Source organism: Bufo bufo, chromosome 2 (genome assembly GCF_905171765.1).
Source record: "Bufo bufo chromosome 2, aBufBuf1.1, whole genome shotgun sequence".
In the NCBI taxonomy this organism is placed as follows: domain Eukaryota; kingdom Metazoa; phylum Chordata; class Amphibia; order Anura; family Bufonidae; genus Bufo; species Bufo bufo.
In genome coordinates this window covers 724,666,900-724,688,187 of record NC_053390.1, presented here as the reverse complement: position 1 = coordinate 724,688,187, position 21,288 = coordinate 724,666,900, and the positions used below count along the sequence as shown (strand labels likewise).

Sequence of the window (21,288 nt, the reverse complement as noted above, 5' to 3'; positions counted from 1 at the left end):
CATCTGTCTGCCGTTCAGCATTCGGGGCAGGCGCGGTGAGGGAAAGACGCTCGCAGGCTGCCAGCTTCCTCACTGCGCCTGCACCAAATACTGAACGGCACGAGATTTCACCAGAGTACAGAGCTGGCAGACAGATACGAGCGCTGCCTGGCCCTGTCAATCAGGACTTGGAGAGAGGCGACAAAGGTGGTAGAACAAAGCCTCTAGGAGCAGGAACAACCCCCCCCCCCTCTTCTAGAGGCTAATTAGCATATTATACAAGTTAGATTTCTGCCGTAACGGGGGCATAGATAAAAGTAGGAATAGCTGACATTAGCACATCGCTAATGTCAGCTAGCTTAATAGGGTTAAATGTGGTGACAGAATCCCTTTAAGGGCTCATACACACGAAGATGTGCTGGTGGGGCCCATATTGCGGCCTACAAACAGCGGGTCCGCAATATACAGGCCCTGGCCATTTTTGCACTGCATCACGGATGCGGACCCATTCACATGAATGGGTTCACAATACGAAAGGTGCAGTGCGGGATAGAGGCGCGGAACCCCATGGAAACTCTACGGAGTGCTTCTGTGGGGTTTCTCTCAGTGCCTCCTCACCGAAAAAAAATGGACCATGTTCAGGCCAGGCTGATCTCAAAGGTATCTGATGAGAGGCATCACCTTTGTATTTTGGCAGTGTGAGATCAGTGGTCTGAATTAATTTAATCACGGATGCGTTCACTTGAATGGGTCTGCAATCCAGAAGGCGTTCTATTTTTGTGATGTGGACGGATCTGGATCAGTCTGCGGAATTGCTGTCCCCAATGCACGGAACGGCCAAGCAACAGCCGTGTGCTTGAGCCCTAAGGCTGCTTTCACACATAGGTTTTTGCTACCATTTTTCTAGAAAAAAAAAACAGCTCCAGATGTTATCTGAGAGTCCATGGGAATTTTTTTTTGCTACTGGTATTTTTGTTCATTAGGTGGCATTCTTTGTCTTTCTATGTTTTGCCAAATCGCAGCATGCTGCAACTCTTGGCATTTTTTCACATCACATTCTCTACAGAGGGAAAAAAAACACCATGAATAAAACACTAGTGGGCAAACACACAATTTAAATGGGCTGGCTCATCTCATGCGTTGGTGGCATATCGCTAGGATATGCCCCCATGTCTGATAGGTGAGAGTAACACCTCTGGGACCCGCACCTATCCTTAGAACAGAGCCCGCAGAGTACTCTATTTATCGTGCTTGGCTATTTTCGGAAGTTGCATTGAAATGAATGGGAAGCGCTCTTCTATGGGGAATACAGAAATAGCCGAGCCAGTGCTAGTGACAGGACCCCCAATGTTCAATATGGGACAATCTGTTTATTTTGCAAGAAAAATAAAAATAACGCTAAAAACAACATGTGGTTTTTATGGCTGTATAACGGATCCATATGCAGGAGAGGACTCCGACATAACGGAAACCGGACGGATCTGTTATGCAGGACATAGACTTCTATTATGACGGAATGAATAATGGAATGCCTCTAAAGGCATTCCGTCATAGAATTGCGTTATGGTCCGTGGTAATGGAATCCATAGCGCAATTCAATAAATACCACAACACGAACCGAAGACGAATTTTAAAATATGAAATTCGCTCATCTCTAGTGGAAAACCTAGATGTACAGCATCTCGGCATGAATGGCGCTTTAATAAATAATAATGTCTGTTCACATATCTGGAATTTTTTTGCTGACCATTAGTGAAAAAAATCACGGAGACATGCGCTACTTTGGTCTCTGAGGTAGACCAAAGACGCAGTCTAGCGTTTAAACGATTATTGACCCTTCTCGCCTCCCATACATCGTGAGCTTTTTTTTTTTTTTTATATAGATATACTGAACACTAGGTGAAGAAATATTCGGCTTCTATTGTCTGCCTATCCGCGGCCATTTTGTTGTAGCAGCTTAATACGTCAGATATTCCATATCCCTTCAAGAAAATGGCGTCGTATAAGCGCAGCGTAATCTCTGACGTCGTAGCCAGCACACACTTCCTGCAGCCCGTCACTGGCTGTGGCCGCGGATAGGCTGAGGTCTCTGCAGCAGCGGTTAGGTCTTGTGTCGCTGACGATGGCAAAGGGGCGGGCTGTGTGAGCTCGGTGTGGGGGCAGGGAGAACCGGCTGGACCGAGGACGTCGTCCACTAAGCTCCAGCTGTACTAGCGACCTCCCTCCTTCCTCTCCCGCACCGACCATGGAGGCTCCGCAGCGGGGCAGCCTGAAGCCGGCTCTGCTCATCCTCGGCCTGTGTGCACTGCTGCCCGGCCTGGCCTTGGCCATCCAGGAAGATGACGGGACACACCGCAACAGGGAGCCCCCGCTGCCCCAAAGACCCGAGGAGGTGGCCCGGCCAGAGGTGAGGGGCTTACGGTGTCACCCCCTCCTCTATAGATTACAGGATAAGGCTGACCCATGTGGGGGCTCCATTGTGTTCTGTGCACACCTGATATCCCCATCTCCCTGCAGGATTATGTGCTGGACTCCTGATGGAGGAGCTGTCCCCTCTCCAGACCGCTCTACTGTCCGCTCTCCTGACCCCTGATGGAGGACCTGTCCCCTCTCCTGACCGCTCTCCTGTCCCCTCTCCTGACCCCTGATGGAGGACCTGTCCCCTCTCCTGACCGCTCTCCTGTCCCCTGATGGAGGAGCTGTCCCCTCTCCTGACCGCTCTCCTGTCCCCTGATGGAGGACCTGTCCCCTCTCCTGACCGCTCTCCTGTCCCCTGATGGAGGAGCTGTCCCCTCTCCTGACCACTCTCCTGTCCCCTGATGGAGGAGCTGACCGCTCTCCTGTCCCCTGATGGAGGAGCTGTCCCCTCTCCTGACCGCTCTCCTGTCCGCTCTACTGTCCCCTCTCCTGACCTCTGATGGAGGAGCTGTCCCCTCTCCTGACCGCTCTCCTGTCCCCTGATGGAGGACCTGTCCCCTCTCCTGACCGCTCTCCTGTCCCCTGATGGAGGAGCTGACTGCTCTCCTGTCCCCTGATGGAGGAGCTGTCCCCTCTCCTGACCGCTCTCCTGTCCCCTGATGGAGGACCTGTCCCCTCTCCTGACCGCTCTCCTGTCCCCTGATGGAGGAGCTGTCCCCTCTCCTGACCGCTCTCCTGTCCCCTGATGGAGGACCTGTCCCCTCTCCTGACCGCTCTCCTGTCCCCTGATGGAGGAGCTGTCCCCTCTCCTGACCGCTCTCCTGTCCCCTCTCCTGACCCCTGATGGAGGACCTGTCCCCTCTCCTGACCGCTCTCCTGTCCCCTGATGGAGGAGCTGTCCCCTCTCCTGACCGCTCTCCTGTCCCCTGATGGAGGACCTGTCCCCTCTCCTGACCGCTCTCCTGTCCCCTGATGGAGGAGCTGTCCCCTCTCCTGACCGCTCTCCTGTCCCCTCTCCTGACCCCTGATGGAGGACCTGTCCCCTCTCCTGACCGCTCTCCTGACCCCTGATGGAGGAGCTGTCCCCTCTCCTGACCGCTCTCCTGACCCCTGATGGAGGACCTGTCCCCTCTCCTGACCCCTGATGTAGGACCTGTCCCCTCTCCTGACTGCTCTGCTTTACTAACTACTTGCATTCCCATGTAATAACAATTCTGGAGCATCCATTCTTATGACTCCGTGCTGTGACGTTCCTTTATTATTCCTGCTAGAAGCTAAGGATGAATTACTAGCAGGGTCCAGATGGATGTCACGCAGTCTGACACTAGAAGCGCTGATTGGCTACTGTCAGACTGTGCAGGGACACCCCCCACAATGGTAAGACCCATCTGGATCTTCATTGCAGACTGCCGACCATTCATAACTTCTAGCAGGAATAATAAAGGAACAGCACAGAGCCATAGGAATAGATGCTCCAGAATAGTTATTACGAGGGGGTGTGATTCTGGGAGCTTTCAGTTTGACATTAAGTAATGTAGACAAACCTGTTTGGGGTAAGTGGAGGTGAAGTCATCTCCTGCAGCAGCTGAAGGAAGGAGGCCCTTGGCACCGGCTCCTCTGCGTCTAGTTGTCTACTACAGGAGATTGCCGTTAAATCCACACTATAGGGGAGAATTATCAAAACTGGCTGAGGCTACTTTCACACTGGCGTTTTGGCTTTCTGTTTGTGAGATCCGTTCAGGGCTCTCACAAGCGGTCCAAAACGGATCAGTTTTGCCCTAATGCATTCAGAATGGAAAAGGATCCGCTCAGAATGCCTCAGTTTGGCTCCGTTCAGTCTCCATTCCGCTTTGCTTGCAGCGTTTTGCTGTCCGTCTGATGAAACTGAGCCAAACGGATCCGTCCTGACACTCAGTGTAAGTCAATGGGGACGGATGCACTCGAATGTATTTTCTTTCCGTGTCCATTCCGTTTTTTCTTTGCGGATCATATGCGGAACCATTCATTTCAACAGGTCCACAAAAAAAAACGGAAATGACTCCATGTGCATTCCGTTTCTGTGTGTCCACATGTGCGGAACCGAAAAAAACAGAACATGTCCCATTATTGACCAGACAAGGATAGGACTGTTCAAAATACATACGGTCGTGTGCATGAGCCTTAAGCCAAAGCCAGGAGTGGGCTCAAAGCCCAGAAGCGTCGCCCACCTTCTCCACTATACTCTCTGTAGGTCCCTGTCCTGGTTTTGGTTTACATGCCAAACACTGATCAAATACTGACCGTGTGAACGTGGCCTTAGGAGGAGTTCACACATCGGTCATTTTTCTGTCCACAGTGTTTGGTGGATTTTGGCACGGGCTTATTGCATGGCAGTGAATGGAATCTGCAGTGAAAGCGCTGCCTTTCCGCCATAGATAGCGCATGCTGTAGATTTGACAACCCGCCGCATGCCTCCACGCCACGGGGGATATTTTGCGCTGTGATTGGGGATTATTCAATAAGATTGTGCTGTACCTTGTTGTGTGAGCTCCCCTCGGGATACGGCCACACGTGGAATTACAAGCAGGTAGCCTTAAAGGGGTTTCCTACCATCTGTCTACGGGTTAACTGAGAAGGGTCTGAATGCCGGGACCCCGACCAGTTTGGAAAAGGGCGTTTGAAGTGGTGTCCGACCATGAGCGCTGCTCCTATTCTGACCCTCAGGGACTGCTCAGCTCCATAAGTTTGAATGGAACAGAATCATGTGATCAAACGCCACAGGGGGACACAGGACCCCGTTCTCAAGACTGGTGGGGGTCCGACTGCTGGGTCAGGCACTTATCACCCACCCTACAGATACAAAGCTTTGATATACTTCTGTGTGTGAATACGTACATTGTAGAGCTGGGGAGCAGCAGGACGTCTCCTAGTCTGATGATTAGCTGGCATAGCTCTGTGTGCCATGAAATGCCAGCTTCAGTTGCTGAGAAACCTCCGGCATTAATAAAGAGCTGCTGCTGTGGCTGGCACAGAGCTGAGCTGCCATTATATGCGCTGCTGTGTGCCAGCTAGAATAATAATAGTCTTCACCAGCAAGGTTGAGGGCATGGGGCAAGTGCTTAGTCATCTGAAGGCACTGAGAGCCTGATAACACGCCAAGTACATAGGAGCTGTATCCTGCCACGTTGTGTAGTATCAGGGCACCCCAGTGCCAGTCTATAGCAGTGCCCTCCCTGCTGCAGGAAGGAAGATAAAGGGGTTGGTGACATTATAGTAAAATGACCTCACACGTCCTAAACTCTTATGTAGTATCACATTCCAGTGTTATGGGGCGGTTCTGTACCCCACCTCTATACTGGAAGCCCACCGCTGCCTGTAGACCGGGGATTTAAACACTGGTCTGTGCAGGTGTCTGTGCAGTAGCTGAACAGTGCTCTTCTCCAAATTCTCAGAGCGCTAATCTTTTATAGGAACCAGTAATAAAGACTATACGTTCCCTGTTTTTACAGACTAGATCCCTAGTTCTGGGACAGCGGGTCAGTCTTGTTGAATTTGGCGGGGGTTTACCAGTAGACGCAGTGTTGGTTTCCTGTAGTCCTTAGTCCCCAGCACACTGCTTGGTGAGCACTCTGCTTGTCTATAAGGCCTCATGCACACCAACGCTGTTTGTTTCTGTGTCCGTTCCGTTTTTTTAATTTTTTTTTTTTGCGTCTAGGATGCGGACCCATTCATTTCAATGGGTCCACAAAAAATGCGGACAGCGCACCGTGTGCTGTCCGCATCAGTATGTCCGTTCCGTAGCCCCGCAAAAAAATGTCCTAATCTTGTCCGTTTTAGGCATTGTTACAAAAAAACGGAGGGCATACAGACTTCATCTTTTTTTTTTTTTTTTTTTTTTGCGGATCAGCAATTTGCGGACTGCAAAACATATACAGTCATGTGCATGTAGCCTAAGGGTGTACAACAGGGGTCGGCAACCTTCAGCACTACAGCTGCTGTGTAACTACCACTCCCAGCAGGCACACTTATTCGTCTGTTCTTGTAACTTCTATGGAAGTGAAAGGAGGATTCTGGGAGTTGTACTTTCAGCCGGAGGTGCTGATCCCTGGTGTACCAGGTGGATGACAGTGGGGGCTCAGGATTAGCCTGGAGCGCACGCTGTTAATCCAGAGCATGTCCGCTCTCTCGCTGTGTGCCTGTGGATCAGATAAGGACTGATGAATACAAACGTTTTATATTATGTGGTCTGGCTGTTTGCTAGTCATGACCTGTTACTGAATGACCTGGTCATCCACGGATATTGTGCCAGATTGGATTACAGCCTTTTTACTGTTTACTTTGGTGTCTGTATCTTCTACAGGTTTATCCTGTGGATAGATGATACGTGACTGCTAGGGGCTCCACTGCTTGGACCTCCACAATCGCCAATCGGTCCCAAGCCTCCATTAGAAGGAATTTGCATGGGGCGGGCGGTCATTCATGTCCCCTGGTGCACCAGTCGGTGCCTACGGGGATACGGTCATTCTGTGAGGAAGAACCAGTCCTTGTCTGAACGTTGGGACCCCCAGCAATCATACATTATCCTATACCCTGCATATAGGAGATATATATGGTGGGATAACCCCTTTGACGGGATAGCGGCCTCAGCACTTAGAAGGTGACCTTATTTTACCTCCTTCATTAATCAGGTTAAGGCCTCATCATGCACACAAACGTATTTTCTTTCTGTGTCTGTTCCACACGGAGTAACAGAAGTTAATCCGTGTGCATTCCGTTTACGTATGTCCGTCTTTCCATTCCGCCAAAAAATAGAGCATCTCCTATTATTGTCCACATTACGGACAAGGATAGTACTGTTCTATTTGGGGACGGCTGTCCCGTTCCGCATAATACAGAATGCACACGGATGTCATCCGTATTTTTGCGCACCACAAAATACATCCGGTCGTGTGCATGAGGCCTTCTGAAAAGGGACATGCCTGCCCCTCCGGCAGAAGAAGATGCTGCAGCTGCTGTGATCTGCTTGGACATGGTCCTCTTTTTCCCGTGAGATAGATCATGGCCCCTGGGGGTCTCTCCTTCATCCACTACGTCTTGGACCGTCCGCTCTTTCACCCCTGGATTGTGGAGGCAGAAAGGATGTTGGTCCTGACATGTCACCCCAATGTTATGGTGGACGTTTCAAAGCGCAGATGTTTCCCTAGAGAAGTAATGCAACGCCAAGACCCTGATCTGTCACATAAGTCCATTAGAGGGAAAGCTTCCTAGTGTCCTAGGAATTGCCCAGTAGAGGGGATTTATCAAAACTGGCGCAACGAAAAATTGGAGCCCCCAGCCAGCGTCCAACTTTCCAGAGGTCCTGTGACTTGTCTGAGCTGCTGCGCCGCTCCTGTTCTGCGGTTCTCACACCTAGCGATGATATCCTGTCAGACATCTGACAAATGGGAATGTTACCGGACACATTTGGATACCTTTCTTTTTCCTTAACCAGGTGAAGGGTCGCTGATGAGTTGCCGATAAAACTCCCTCTTGCGGTTTTGCTGTAGTGCTGTGATGCTATAATTGGCGAAACGTGTAAGGTAAATGTGCTTCACTGGTGAAGAAACGCCCAGCCGACCGCCGCATGGTGGCAACTGCAGCAAAACCACATGGCGCTTTTCAGATGCGGTTTTAGTCTCACCTCAACCGCTGTGCGTGTGAAAGTAGCCTAACTGCTCAGCTACACACTACTTTCTGACTGTCTCCAGCTGGGGGGCTGGCAGTGGTTTACCCTTGTTAACACAGCCAGGTTTCTTTAAAACACGTCTCATTTTTTTAGGCTACTTTCACACTTGCGGCAGTGTGATCCGGCGGGCAGTTCCATCGTCGGAACTGCCCGCCGTATGAGCCGATTTGGATGTGACTGAAAGCATTAGTGTCTCACAAATGCATTGCAAGAACGGATCCGTCTCTCCGCTTGTCATGCATGTATTTTTTTTCACATTTTTACCGGTCTGCGCATGCGCTGGTCGGAAGGATGGATCCGGCATTCCGGTATTTTGAATGCCGGATCCAGCACTAATACATTCCTATGGGGAAAAATGCCGGATCCGGCATTCAGGCAAGTCTTCAGTATTTTTCGCCGGAGATAAAACCGTAGCATGCTACGGTTTTATCTTTTGCCTGATCAGTTCTTTTCCGGTATAGAGCCCCTGTGACAGAACTCTGCCGGAAAAGAATAACGCTAGTGTGAAAGTACCCTTAGTTTTTCATTCAGTCCTAAGACCCCCCCACTTGTCAAAGAGGCAGAAATCCACAACATGAACGGACACTCTGAGATTTTAAAATCCACCCCTCATTAAGTTGTGCGTGGAGGTTTTCGGCGACGTTTGGCGAAGATTTGGTAGACTCTGCATTCACGTTGCCGCTAATGTAAAGCATTGCAGATTTTCTACAAGGATTTCTGCGTCAGAAAATCTGCAGCACGTATGCCTTGTGTGGACGTACCCTTTAAAGGATTTGTCAGAGTTGAATTAAAAAGTTGTAAATATAAAAAAATAAAATAAATCGCACCCCTTTTCTCCCTTGCCTCTTTCTGCACTGCGCTCCTGTCCTCGCCCGCCAGTGTTTGCTTTCCTGGGTGCAGTGGTGAGGTCCCGTACACACCACGTCACAGCTGCAGCCAATCACTGGCCTCAGCAGTCTTGTGCTGTATCCTGCTGAGGCCAGTGATGGGACCTCCCTGCTGCAGCAGAATCATCCCCGAAGGGCGATGCTGGAAGTGACGGGATAAAAGGGGTGTGCGTCACGTTATTTCAGCACATTTACTGTAATGGTCACTGCGCTGGCACTTGTGGGTAACTAGAGCAGGCAGATACTTCGGACTGTGTGTAATATGGTTTAATGGTGACTGGATTAAGCTGGTGCCGATGGACGCTAAGAAATGTTCACACGACAACCTGCTGTCTTGCATTACATGCTCTTCTTCTATTTCCACAGAAGATCCCCAGCCAGCCCCCCGCTGTACATGTTGGGAATGCAGACTTGAGCTCCACCTCTAACCTGGGGTTCATCCATGCCTTTGTAGCAGCCATATCTGTGATCATCGTGTCGGAGCTGGGAGACAAGACCTTCTTCATAGCCGCCATAATGGCAATGCGCTATAACCGCCTGACTGTCCTCACTGGAGCAATGCTTGCCTTAGGACTGATGACTTGTTTATCAGGTGACTTGTGCACACCGCCCTATGGATGAAAATAGTGTTTAATTAAAGAGTGTAGAGATATCATTTCGGATGGTGGAGTGCATTATTCCATTAGATACTGTATATATAAAATCTCTTTAATCTATTTTCTTGCATTTGAAGAAGAATAGAGTTTCAGTTGCCGATCTAAAAAATGATTTATCCTGCAGGGCATGCATATTCTGAGCAAACCCAAAGGCTGCTTTTAAGATGGAGTGTGGTCCATGAAACCCACCAAAGTGCCAGGGAAAAACATTGCTCTCCATGACACATGATGTAAATGAGGAGGTTCTTGCCCGCGCTTGATGCCATTTCCTTGTTTCCTTCCCCAGTGTTGTTTGGATATGCCACCACAGTCATCCCCAGAGTTTATACCTACTATGTATCCACTGCCCTTTTCGCCATATTCGGCATTCGAATGTTACGGGAAGGGTTAAAGATGAGTCCAGATGAAGGTCAGGAGGAGTTAGAAGAAGTGCAAGCTGAAATCAAGAGAAAAGATGAAGAGGTACTTATTAATGCTGGCACGTCTTGTAGACCACTTAGAATTCTTAGAATACTTTTTATGTGTTGAAGGGCAGCTATACGCAGTCATAGGACTTGTTAAAGGGTTTCTGTCATGAGAAAAATCGTTATGCAGCTGGCTGACATTAGTGATGTGCTAATGTCAGCAGTACATAACTGTATGACTTATAACTCCCTGCCTGCCGCCGTTCTCTTAAAATAAAGACACTTATAATATGCTAGTGAGCCTCTAGGTGCTACTGGGGCGTTGCTGCAACACCTAGAGGTTCCGTCTTCTCACCCTTTGGCACGTCCATGTCCAGTTGATTGACGTCCTAGTTCTGCGCCTGCGCCGAATACTAAGCGGGACGGCACAGGATTTTATGGGCACAGAGAACAAGGACGTCAATCTACTGGACATGGCCATGCCAAAGGGTGAGAAGACGGAGCCTCTAGGTGCTGCAGCAACGCCCCACTAGCACCTAGAGGCTCACTAGCATATTATAAAAGTCATTATTTAGCGCTAATGGTGGCAGGCAGGGAGTTATAAGTCATACAGTTATGTACTGCTGACATTAGCACATCGCTAATGTCAGCCAGATGCATAACGATTTTTCTGATGACAGAAAGCCTTTAAAGAAACAATCCCTCAAAATTCTATGACCTGTTAGTAAGGTACATGATATAAACTGTAACGAAGGTTATCTTACCAGTGACTGTATTTGTGAGTTATAACCTCCCTTCTGATCCTCAGTTGTGTCATGTGACCAACACTCTGATCTCCATCTGACACAGGACAGGAAGTCAGTTCTCTATTCCAGTGTTTCCCAACCAGTGTGCCTCCAGCTGTTGCAAAACTACAACTCCCAGCATGCCCGCACAGCCAAAGGCTGTCCGGGCATGCTGGGAGTTGTAGTTTTGCAACAGCTGGAGGCACACTGGTTGGGAAACACTGCTCTATTCATTCCTATGAGACAGACATTGAGGCTCCCATAGGAATACATAGAGAAACTGACTTCCTGTCCACACATAAGATGCTGTGTTATTTGGAATGTCTGATTGCTGGTCGCATGACACAGCTGAGGATCAGAACGAAGGGGATAACTCACAAATACTGTCACTGGTAAGAAAATTACCTTCACTACAGTTTTCATCATGTACCCTTCTAACAGGTCAGAGAATAAACATTTTTGTGAGAGTGCTTCTTTAGGTCCATTCACACGTCCGCAAATGGGTCCGCATCCTTTTCGCAATATCGGGAACGGGTGCGGACCCATTCATTCTCAATGGGGCAGAAATGGATGCGGAGAGCACACTATTTGCTCTCCGCATCCGCATTTCCGTAGCGCGACCCCGAACTTCCGGAGCGTGGCTCCGCAAAAAAATAGAACATGTCCTATTCTTGTTCGCGGACAAGAATAGGCAGTTCTATGGGGGGGGTGCCGGCCGGGTGTATTGCGGATCCACAATACACTACGGACGTGTGAATGGACCCTTAAGCTGTGCATATTTCTTTCATATTGACTTTTCTATTTTTTCTGAAGCTTCAGAGAACAAAGCTCCTGAACGGTCCTAATGATGTGGAAAGTGGAGGTGGACCAGCTATTCCCAAGAAGAGATGGATGCAGTTCATCTCCCCAATTTTTGTCCAAGCATTCACTTTGACATTCCTGGCAGAGTGGGGGGATCGCTCTCAGCTAACTACTATTGTCTTGGCAGCCAGAGAGGTAAATGTGTTCTTTTCAATACCTGTAGTATGCTTGGTAACTTGTTTTAATGGCGTGAGTAGGGTCAGAAATGTGTGTCCTAACGCTTAGACATGAAACTCCAGCTTTAATATTATATCTCGGATCTCCATAAATACCAGTCTCCTGCTGGTAGTATTGGATACACCCCCAATCTCCATAGGAGTATTTGAAGATCGTTCATCCACCTTTCACTTTGTGTTGTGCCGTGTGAAAGGCCCAGCAGTGCAGGTACAGGTGAAACTCGAAAAATTAGAATATCGTGCAAAAGTTCATTTATTTCAGTAATTAAAATTAGAATGTTGTGAAAAGGTTTTTCGTGTTTTAATACTGAAAAAAAAAACTTTGTGGAAAATGTTTTTCTTTTTATCACGGTATTCGGTCCCCCATAAATTTTTTTTTTTTATATTTATATCTATGGAGTTGTTTGAGGGATCATTTTTTGCAGCACGATATGTCGTTTTTACTGATGCCATTTTGGGGTATGTATAACTTTTTGATCATTTGTTGTTCGTTTTTTTTGTTCGTTTTTTGGGACGTGATGAGACCAAAAAATGGAAAATCAGCCTTTTTTTTTTTTTTGATCATTCACAGTATGTGATATTTTAATAGTAAAGATGTTTTTGGACCCGGTAATGACTATTAATTTTTTTTATTGTTTGGTTTATTAAAATTTTGGGGAAAGGGCTTGATTTGAATTTTTATACTTTTAGGCCCCCAAGGGGACCTCAACATGCAATCATCAGCTTGCCATTTCTGTTCAGTAATGTAATTTTTTATAAAAATAAATAAATAAATAAAATCTGTATATTCCAGTGCAGTGCTGCCACCTGCAGGCCTTCGTTGGATTATGCCAGTAATAGGCCTGGAAGCCTTGTACAGACTCAGGACCACCTGTTTTTTGCTTCATGTTCATGCAGTGTTTCTAAAAGGATTTGGAAAAGGCTCTGATGATGACATGAAGCACCGCTCCAATTGCACTCTCTCTTGCTCTCTGTTATAGAAAACATATCTGTAGTTTGTGCTGTGCTGCTATTACTCATAGGGGACACTTAAAGTAAATCTGTCACCAGCCACCTACCTATCCATCTGTTTGCATAGACACATAACTGTGGTTCACCTGATTTAAAGCCCAAGTGTTCATACTTTTTCCTTATATGCAAATCTGGCCCTTAGTGCACCGAGGGTGTCACCATTGCTCTTCTTGCTACCAATCTCCGCTTCTTTATGTGGCCAGCCCCTTTCTCCCTGCTTTGATTGACAGGTCCAGGCAGTGGTAAAGCAGCGAGGAAGGAGCTGGCCACAGAAAAGAGCGGAGCTTGGGTGCACTCGTGCCAGTGAACTGTTTGAAGAGGCTGCAGAGGGCGGACAAGCTGTGTCCTCTTCACAGCATGCCAAGCACAGCGCTGTACATTGTGTAGTGGCTCTGCTTAGTATTGCAACACAGACCCATCCACTTGAATGGGACGAAGCTCCAGAAAGGCCATGTAGCTAATGGACGTGATTTCACAGGTCACCTTTCCATCCTCCCAGCAGTTTTGCTTCTCCGCCAACATCAGTCCACCTGGAAGTGAAGGCACCGCTGCTCCACAGCCAGCCGGCAACTAGTAAAAAAGGAATATATCATTTTACTCGGCGTGATCAACCCTATCCAGCATTATGCCTGATTTAATAGGATTGATCATGATGACAGAGGCTCTTTAAGTTAGTTTTTTTTTGTTCTAGTTTACAAGTACATGCACCCACAGGTGAAGTGAATAATATTATCTCATTCATAGCAGTGGTATTCCTTTATTGCAGTGGTCTTTCAGCAGGATAATGCCCCGCCACACTGCAAAAATTGTTCAGGAATGTTTTGAGGTCTTAAAGCATCTGCCACAAAGGTCTTAATTACAAATACCACAGGACACCTTCACACGTCTTGTGGAGTCCTCCTTGCCTTGACAAATCAGAGCTGTTTTGGTGGCATAAGGGGGCTCTACATAGTAATAGGCAGGTGGTTGTAAGGTTATGGCTGTTCAGTGTATATGGCATACAGCGTGTAAACTGTTCCTGAGTGCCCGCTTTTTAGTTTGTGTGTCCGGTATGGAGAATAACTCTTTAAGGAGACCACTCCCAGATCTTTCTGTGGCTGATTTTGATGTACAGTTGCAAGAAAAAGTATGTGAACCCTTTGGAATGATATGGATTTCTGCACAAATTGGTCATAAAATGTGATCTGATCTTCATCTAAGTCACAACAATAGACAATCACAGTCTTTTTAAACTAATACCACACAAAGAATTAAATGTTACCATGTTTTTATTGAACACACCATGTAAACATTCACAGTGCAGGTGGAAAAAGTATGTGAACCCTTGGATTTAATAACTGGTTGAACCTCCTTTGGCAGCAATAACTTCAACCAAACGTTTCGTGTAGTTGCAGATCAGACGTGCACAACGGTCAGGAGTAATTCTTGACCATTCCTCTTTACAGAACTGTTTCAGTTCAGCAATATTCTTGGGATGTCTGGTGTGAATCGCTTTCTTGAGGTCATGCCACAGCATCTCAATCGGGTTGAGGTCAGGACTCTGACTGGGCCACTCCAGAAGGCGTATTTTCTTCTGTTTAAGACATTCTGTTTACTTCTATTCTTTGGGTCGTTGTCCTGTTGCAAAACCCATCCTCTGAGCTTCAGCTGGTGGACAGATGGCCTTAAGTTCTCCTGCAAAATGTCTTGATAAACTTGGGAATTCATTTTTCCTTCGATGATAGCAATCCGTCCAGGCCCTGATGCAGCAAACCATGATGCCCCCACCACCATACTTCACAGTTGGGATGAGGTTTTGATGTTGGTGTGCTGTGCCTCTTTTTCTCCACACATAGGGCCAGATTTATCATTAGCTCAGGTCAGAATAATGGAGTGAAAAAGTCCCAAAAAAAGTCCCAAACGCTAAAACTGCGCACAAATTTGCGACTTTTTTCTGCTCTGCACTATGCTCGCCAGTTTTCTGAAAGTGGGCGTGTTTTCTTATGTAAATGAATCTCTAGACAGATTTACTATTGGGACTATTTAAAAAGTCGCAAAAAAGTCGCAATTTCACTCTAGTGAGGACCATGCTTATCTTATGAGAGTTTTTAATAGAACATGCGACTTTTTCATAAAAACGTGCGACTTTTTCGTAAAGATGTGCGACTTTTGTAAAGCTGCTTACTGACGGATAAACTGCTACCGTCAAACCACATTTATTACAGCCTTAAAGGGCCGATCATAAATCTGACTTGGCTAAAACTGACTTTAGCCATATGTTAAAGTGGAGTGAGCTGTCAGAGTAATGATAAATCTGGCCCATAGTGTTGTGCGTTTCTTCCAAACAACTCAACTTTGGTTTCATCTGTCCACAGAATATTTTGCCAGTACTGCTGTGGAACATCCAGGTGCTCTTGTGCAAACTGTAAACGTGCAGCAATGTTTTTTTTGGACAGCAGTGGCTTCCTCTGTGGTATCCTCCCATGAAATCCATTCTTGTTTAGTGTTTTATGTATTGTAGATTCGCTAACAGGGATGTTAGAATATGCCAGAGACTTTTGTAAGTCTTTAGCTGACACTCTAGGATACTTCTTCTCCTCATTGAGCAGTCTGCGCTGTGCTCTTGCAGTCATCTCTACAGGATGGCTACTCCTAGGGAGAGTAGCAGCAGTGCTGAACTTTCTCCATTTATAGACAATTTGTCTTACCGTGGACTGATGAACAGCAAGGCTTTTGGAGATACTTTTATAACCCTTTCCAGCTTTATGCAAGTCAACAATTCTTAATCGTAGGTCTTCTGAGAGCTCTTTTGTGCGAGGAATCATTCACATCAGGCAATGCTTCTTGTGAAAAGCAAACCCAGTAGTCCTCACTCTAATTAGCTCTTGGAGATGTCATTAGTCTAGGGGTTCACATACTTTTTCCACCTGAACTGTGAATGTTTACATGGTGTGCTCAATAAAAACATGGTAACATTTAATTCTTTGTGTGTTATTAGTTTAAGCAGACTGTGATTGTCTATTGTTGTGACTTAGATGAAGATCAGATAACATTTCATGACCAATTTGTGCAGAAATCCATATCATTCAAAAGGGTTCACATACTTTTTCTTGCAACTGTATATTAGCCCACCTCTTTGCCCAGGCCACCACTACAATACTGTCTTGTCCACCAGTTTTGAGTGGTCATTTCTAATTAAAAAAAATTGTGAAACCTCTATCTTGTTACTAAATGCATACTTCATAGTGTTTCTTTTCTTGCAGGACCCATTTGGCGTTGCTGTTGGTGGTACTATAGGGCATTGTCTATGCACTGGGTTAGCGGTTATTGGGGGAAGGATGATTGCACAGAAGATTTCAGTTAGGACTGGTAAGTAACCAAGTTGATTTTTATATATATATATATTATATGATGAGGAATATTTACCATTTACATACTCTTAAAACAAGATCCAGTGAAGAGTTATGACACTTACATAGTTCAGAACCACCTAGTGGTCAATGTGTATAGCACTGTACATGTCCATCTACTGATCAGAGTGCTGCTGGCATAATCTCCAGACTGCAAGCTCTCTGCATAGTGATCTAATACAAATGGCTCTCTTCTCTGCAGAAAGAGATTGTAAAATTGTTTCCTGTAGTAAAAGTGTACACCCCTTGCCTGGTCCATTCCTTTTAATAAAATATGGACAGGGTCATGGATGTGTGGTAGGTAGAGATGATTTAGCTGGATGCCCATGCAATAAAAAACTGTGTGCAAAATAAAATGTCACAGGTTATCTCAAACAGTTGAAGAGGTTTTTCAGCACCTGTCTTCAGGATAGGCCACCAATATCGGATTGATTAGCGATGCAGCCTCTTCCTAGGCCATTGATCACATGGCCTATTTTACAGCTCAGTGCCATTTATGTCAGTTGGCCTGCAATACGAAGCAGTGTCACTATCCAGTGTACAGCGCTGTGTTTGGAATGCTGTGAGGAGACTGCAGCTTTTGCCCATGTGCGGCGTCCCTTTCAAACAGCTGATTGGCAGGGGTACCATGAGTTGGACCCCACTGATCTGATATTGATGACATATTTAATTGAATGCACGTTAAAACACTAAACCATTCAAAGATTCAAGAATAAATAGGCTTGCACAGGCTAAGTGAAAAAAATGTTTTACTAAGTGTGATATTAAAGATAAACAACTCCCATACATAGTTTTTTTACTATCACTCTGACCTGTGTTCAAACCAAAAAGCAAGCTCTAATCGGTCACGCTACCCACACAGCACATGACCAATGCCCGAGGTGATATGAGAGGTGTAGTGAGAGACATCATTCTTCACATGATGACTCCTGAAGCTTGAAGCTCTTTGTTAATGCGCAAAACTTTATACCTTCTGGCCCCTCCTCCTGAGGATGTCCCTGAGGTAATCACTTAGGAAGACAAAACCAAGTAGCTAAGTAACTACATTCAAGGAATATAAAAGGTAATCTAATAATTAAAGGGGAAAATACCAATCAGTATTTAATTAAGCAAGTCAAATGCCAGTTCCATTATTTCTTGTAAAATACCCTTACAACACATTTTGGGTCTATTCACCCGTCCGTAAGTGTTCTGCGGATCCGCAAATTGCGGATCTGCAAAACACGGACACTGGCAATGTGCATTCCGCAATTTGTGGACCACACATCACCGGCACTATAATAGAAAATGCCTAATCTTGTCCGCAATTGCTGACACGAATAGGACATGTTCTATTTTTTTTTTTTTTTTTTTTTGCGGAAACGGAATCACGGATGCGCAAATGCGGACAGCACATTCTGGCCCTATTGAAAATGAATGGGTCTGCACCCGTTCCGCAAAATTGCAGAACGGATGCGGACCCATTTTGCGGACGTGTGAATGAACCCTTTAGTATGTATTTTTTGTATAAACAAGTTACCAATAAAAGTCTTATGTCAGACTGCTTTCTAAAAACAAATGTCTGTAGAATACTCAAACTCCTTTAACACTACTCCGAGTTTTGTTATTGAATATGTGACCCATCATATGTATGCTGTGACTAGTGTGAATGATGCCTTTAGAATATCTCAGACTTCTAGTGACAGCATTAAAGGGGTTTGAGTACTTGTATTAGGGTCCATTCACACGTCCGTTTTTTTCTTTCCTGATCTGTTCCGTTTTTTGCTGAACAGATCTGGACCAGATCTGGACCCATTCATTTTCAATGGGTCCTGAAAAAAATCAGACATTGAGCTGTCCGTTTTTTTCCAGGACCCATTGAAAATGAATGGGTCCAGATCTGGTCCAGATCTGTTCAGCAAAAAAACGGAACAGATCAGGAAAGAAAAAACGGACGTGTGAATGGACCCTTAGAGACCTGGAAATCTGTAGTAGTATTCTCACATGTGCATCTGGCTAGATGTCAGAAAGTCATTGAGCCAGTTATGTCCTGTCACCACAAAATGCTATCTGAAAGCTTCATGTTCTAGAGCAGGAGAAGCTGAGCAGATTGATATATAGTTTTGTAGGAAAAGCTTCTGTAAACATTTCTTATACATTTATATCTTTGCTTTTTCCACTTCCAGTGAAGAGCTATTGGTACAGGAGATGTTATCAGTGACTGGCTGGTTTTACTGAATCTTTTCCCAGAAATATAAAATAGATCAATCTGCTCAGCTCCTCCTGCTCTATAACCTGCTGCCTGCAGATTACATTGCATCTTGTGGTTACAGATCCTCTTTAAGCTTACTCAAGTTTTCTGCAAGTGAAATTTGCAAAGCAAGTTATCAAATTAGTTCTTAACGCGTCTCTTCTGTGTTTCTCTTTTCTTTTACAGTGACCATCATTGGTGGAATAGTTTTCCTCGCTTTTGCTTTCTCCGCTTTATTTATAAGTCCGGATTCTGGTTTTTAGCTATTTTCTGTTCTTCAGAAATTGACAACTTGGAAAGAGACTGCATTTTGTACTGTAGTTCTGTATATAATGTATAAAGGTGGAGATGAGACATCTGCTGTACAGAATCACTCCATGCGGGTGACTATTTTTATGCTCCGTCTCGAAGATTGTGACTCATTCTAACTTCATGTCATTTACAGATGTAAGGTCAACTCTATCCTTAATATTTTAGCTTCATTTCTCTTGTCTTGAGATACGGGTTTAGGGTCTACCTCCATATAGGCAGGAGGAGCAGGTCTAGCTTGGACCATGCTGTTTGGATCGTGTGGTACCTGTGAATTTTAAAAGAAACTATTGAAATATTTCAGAGGTGTAGTTCACCCTGTACGCATTAGATCTCCCCTATCTCCCCGCCTCGGTCCATCGCTATTGTGCCGAGAGCTGGCACAGTATCCAGTATATAGCAGTTGTCAATATTTGACATGACGATTGGTTAAAAGCAGAAAGTCCTGGTGTCTAGAAATGTTTTGATTTCAAATAAATGTGTAATGTATATATTTTTTGTTCAAATCTTAAAACTGCTGTAAAGAAAGCCACAATGTTCTGTGTCACTATATAACTGTGTCATTTCATGAGATGACAGTATTATACTTAAAGGGAATCTATCAACCCGATTTTTGACCATTATCTACAGTAATATGAGTAGTACTGCAGATATGGAGTCTGGATCACTGTTTATTTTAGAAGAAAAAGGGGGGGGGGGGGGGGACCCCGGGTGTCCGAGAGAAGGGGGAAGGACAGTGCCCACCCAGTGTAATCACAAGAGACACCCGTAGGGAATAACTCGGTACAAGCTCCCGAGTACAAGAGCGAAAAGACAAGAGAAATATAGCTCAAAGTACCAAAAAATAATTAATTTTATTACATGATGTCAAAGCATGATTAAAAATTACATATATGTGATGCCAAAAACAAGGTGAACAGGAACAAGTAATGGAAAAGGGCGCCACCCTGGGAGGACACACCGGTCAAAAATATATGAATACGGGGGTCATAGGAGAATATCGGCACAATGGCCAACCTATAAACCTATTGCATACAATAGTACAGGGTGAGTGAATGGTCAGCAGAAGAACAACCACAGTAGTAAAGCGTGGCGTTGAGCAAAAAGCTAAGAACATAAGAAATAAACAACATGCCAGGATCAATGACAGACAGGTGTAAAGTAAAACACCAAAATCCAAGAATCGTGGAAGTAAAACTGCGACCAAAACTCACCCAAAGAGACCATGTGTGAAGCGACCCAGGATGGCACTACCCAACGCACGTTTCGGCGTGCCTTCGTCAGGGGTCGCAGTTTTACTTCCACGATTCTTGGATTTTGGTGTTTTACTTTACACCTGTCTGTCATTGATCCTGGCATGTTGTTTATTTCTTATGTTCTTAGCTTTTTCCTCAACACGCCACGCTTTACTACTGTGGTTGTTCTTCTGCTGACCATTCACTCACCCTGTACTATTGTATGCAATAGGTTTATAGGTTGGCCATTGTGCCGATATTCTCCTATGACCCCCGTATTCATATATTTTTGACCGGTGTGTCCTCCCAGGGTGGCGCCCTTTTCCATTACTTTGTTCCTGTTCATCTTGTTTTTGGCATCACATATATGTAATTTTTAATCATTCTTTGACATCATGCAATAAAATAAATTATTTTTTGGTACTTTGAGCTATATTTCTCTTGTCTTTTCACTGTTTATAAACTATGTTACTATTAAAATAATGCTGAAAAAGAAATCTGTCCACCCAGTTCGGCCTGTTATCCTGCAAGTTGATACAGAGGAAGGCAAAAAAAACCTCCTGTGAGGTAGAAGCCAGTTTTCCTCATTTTAGAGGAGCACAGCAGTCCAGACTGTATTTTAGTGCAACTTTGAGTGCTGACAGTGGGGGAATGGGAGGCAGCAGGACTATAAAAAAAATAGTGATCTGGACTCCATATCTGCAGTACTACTCATGTATTACTGTAGCTAATAGTCGACATAAAATCCTTTTAAAGGGGTTGAGATTGGAAAAAACAAAACCATGGCTGCTGTCTTTGGGGCAGGCTTACTAAGGCTACTTTCACACTAGCGGCAGGACGGATCCGACAGGCTGTTCACCCTGTCGGATCTATCCTGCCGCTATTTCACCGGACCGCCGTTTCAGTCCCCATTGACTATAATAAAAGTACTGCATGTCCGACTTTTTAGTCCGGCGGCCTCTCACCACACACTGCTGTGCTGCGCCGGAGCTCTGCCCCGTCCCCATTATAGTCTATGGGGACGGAGCGGCGGCACGGCAAAATAGCAGCAGGACTGATCCGACGGTGAACAGCCTGTCGGATCCGTCCTGCCGCTAGTGTGAAAGTACCCTAATGTAGACAGAGTAAACACCAAACTTATCGACTGGCTTACTTTGTACTAAAATGCCACGTCTCCACACTTTACAAGGGGCAGTGGATGTGCTGAAACAAGACAAATTTTAGTGCATTTTTGCAACATGGTC

The 21,288-nt window shown here is 45.6% G+C and overlaps 1 protein-coding gene across 1 annotated transcript; it reads left to right on the top strand.

Annotated features, from left to right (window-relative positions):
• Nucleotides 1-2,030: 2,030 nt before the first annotated feature.
• On the top strand, nucleotides 2,031-19,300 carry TMEM165 (transmembrane protein 165). Its single transcript, XM_040418851.1, has 6 exons — nucleotides 2,031-2,386; nucleotides 9,355-9,580; nucleotides 9,931-10,106; nucleotides 11,647-11,829; nucleotides 16,124-16,229; nucleotides 18,687-19,300. Exons 1-6 carry the CDS (start codon nucleotides 2,225-2,227, stop codon nucleotides 18,761-18,763), a joined length of 930 nt encoding a protein of 309 aa, XP_040274785.1. The 5' UTR covers nucleotides 2,031-2,224; the 3' UTR covers nucleotides 18,764-19,300.
• The last annotated feature ends 1,988 nt before the right edge of the window (nucleotides 19,301-21,288 follow it).

Coding starts and splice junctions, on each gene's coding strand:
- TMEM165 (XM_040418851.1), top strand. CDS start 2,225: ATGGAGGCTCCGCAGCGGGGCAGCCTGAAGCCGGCTCTGCTCATCCTC. Junction 10,107..11,646: donor TCAAGAGAAAAGATGAAGAG/GTACTTATTAAT, acceptor TTTTTTCTGAAG/CTTCAGAGAACAAAGCTCCT. Junction 16,230..18,686: donor GAAGATTTCAGTTAGGACTG/GTAAGTAACCAA, acceptor TTTCTTTTACAG/TGACCATCATTGGTGGAATA.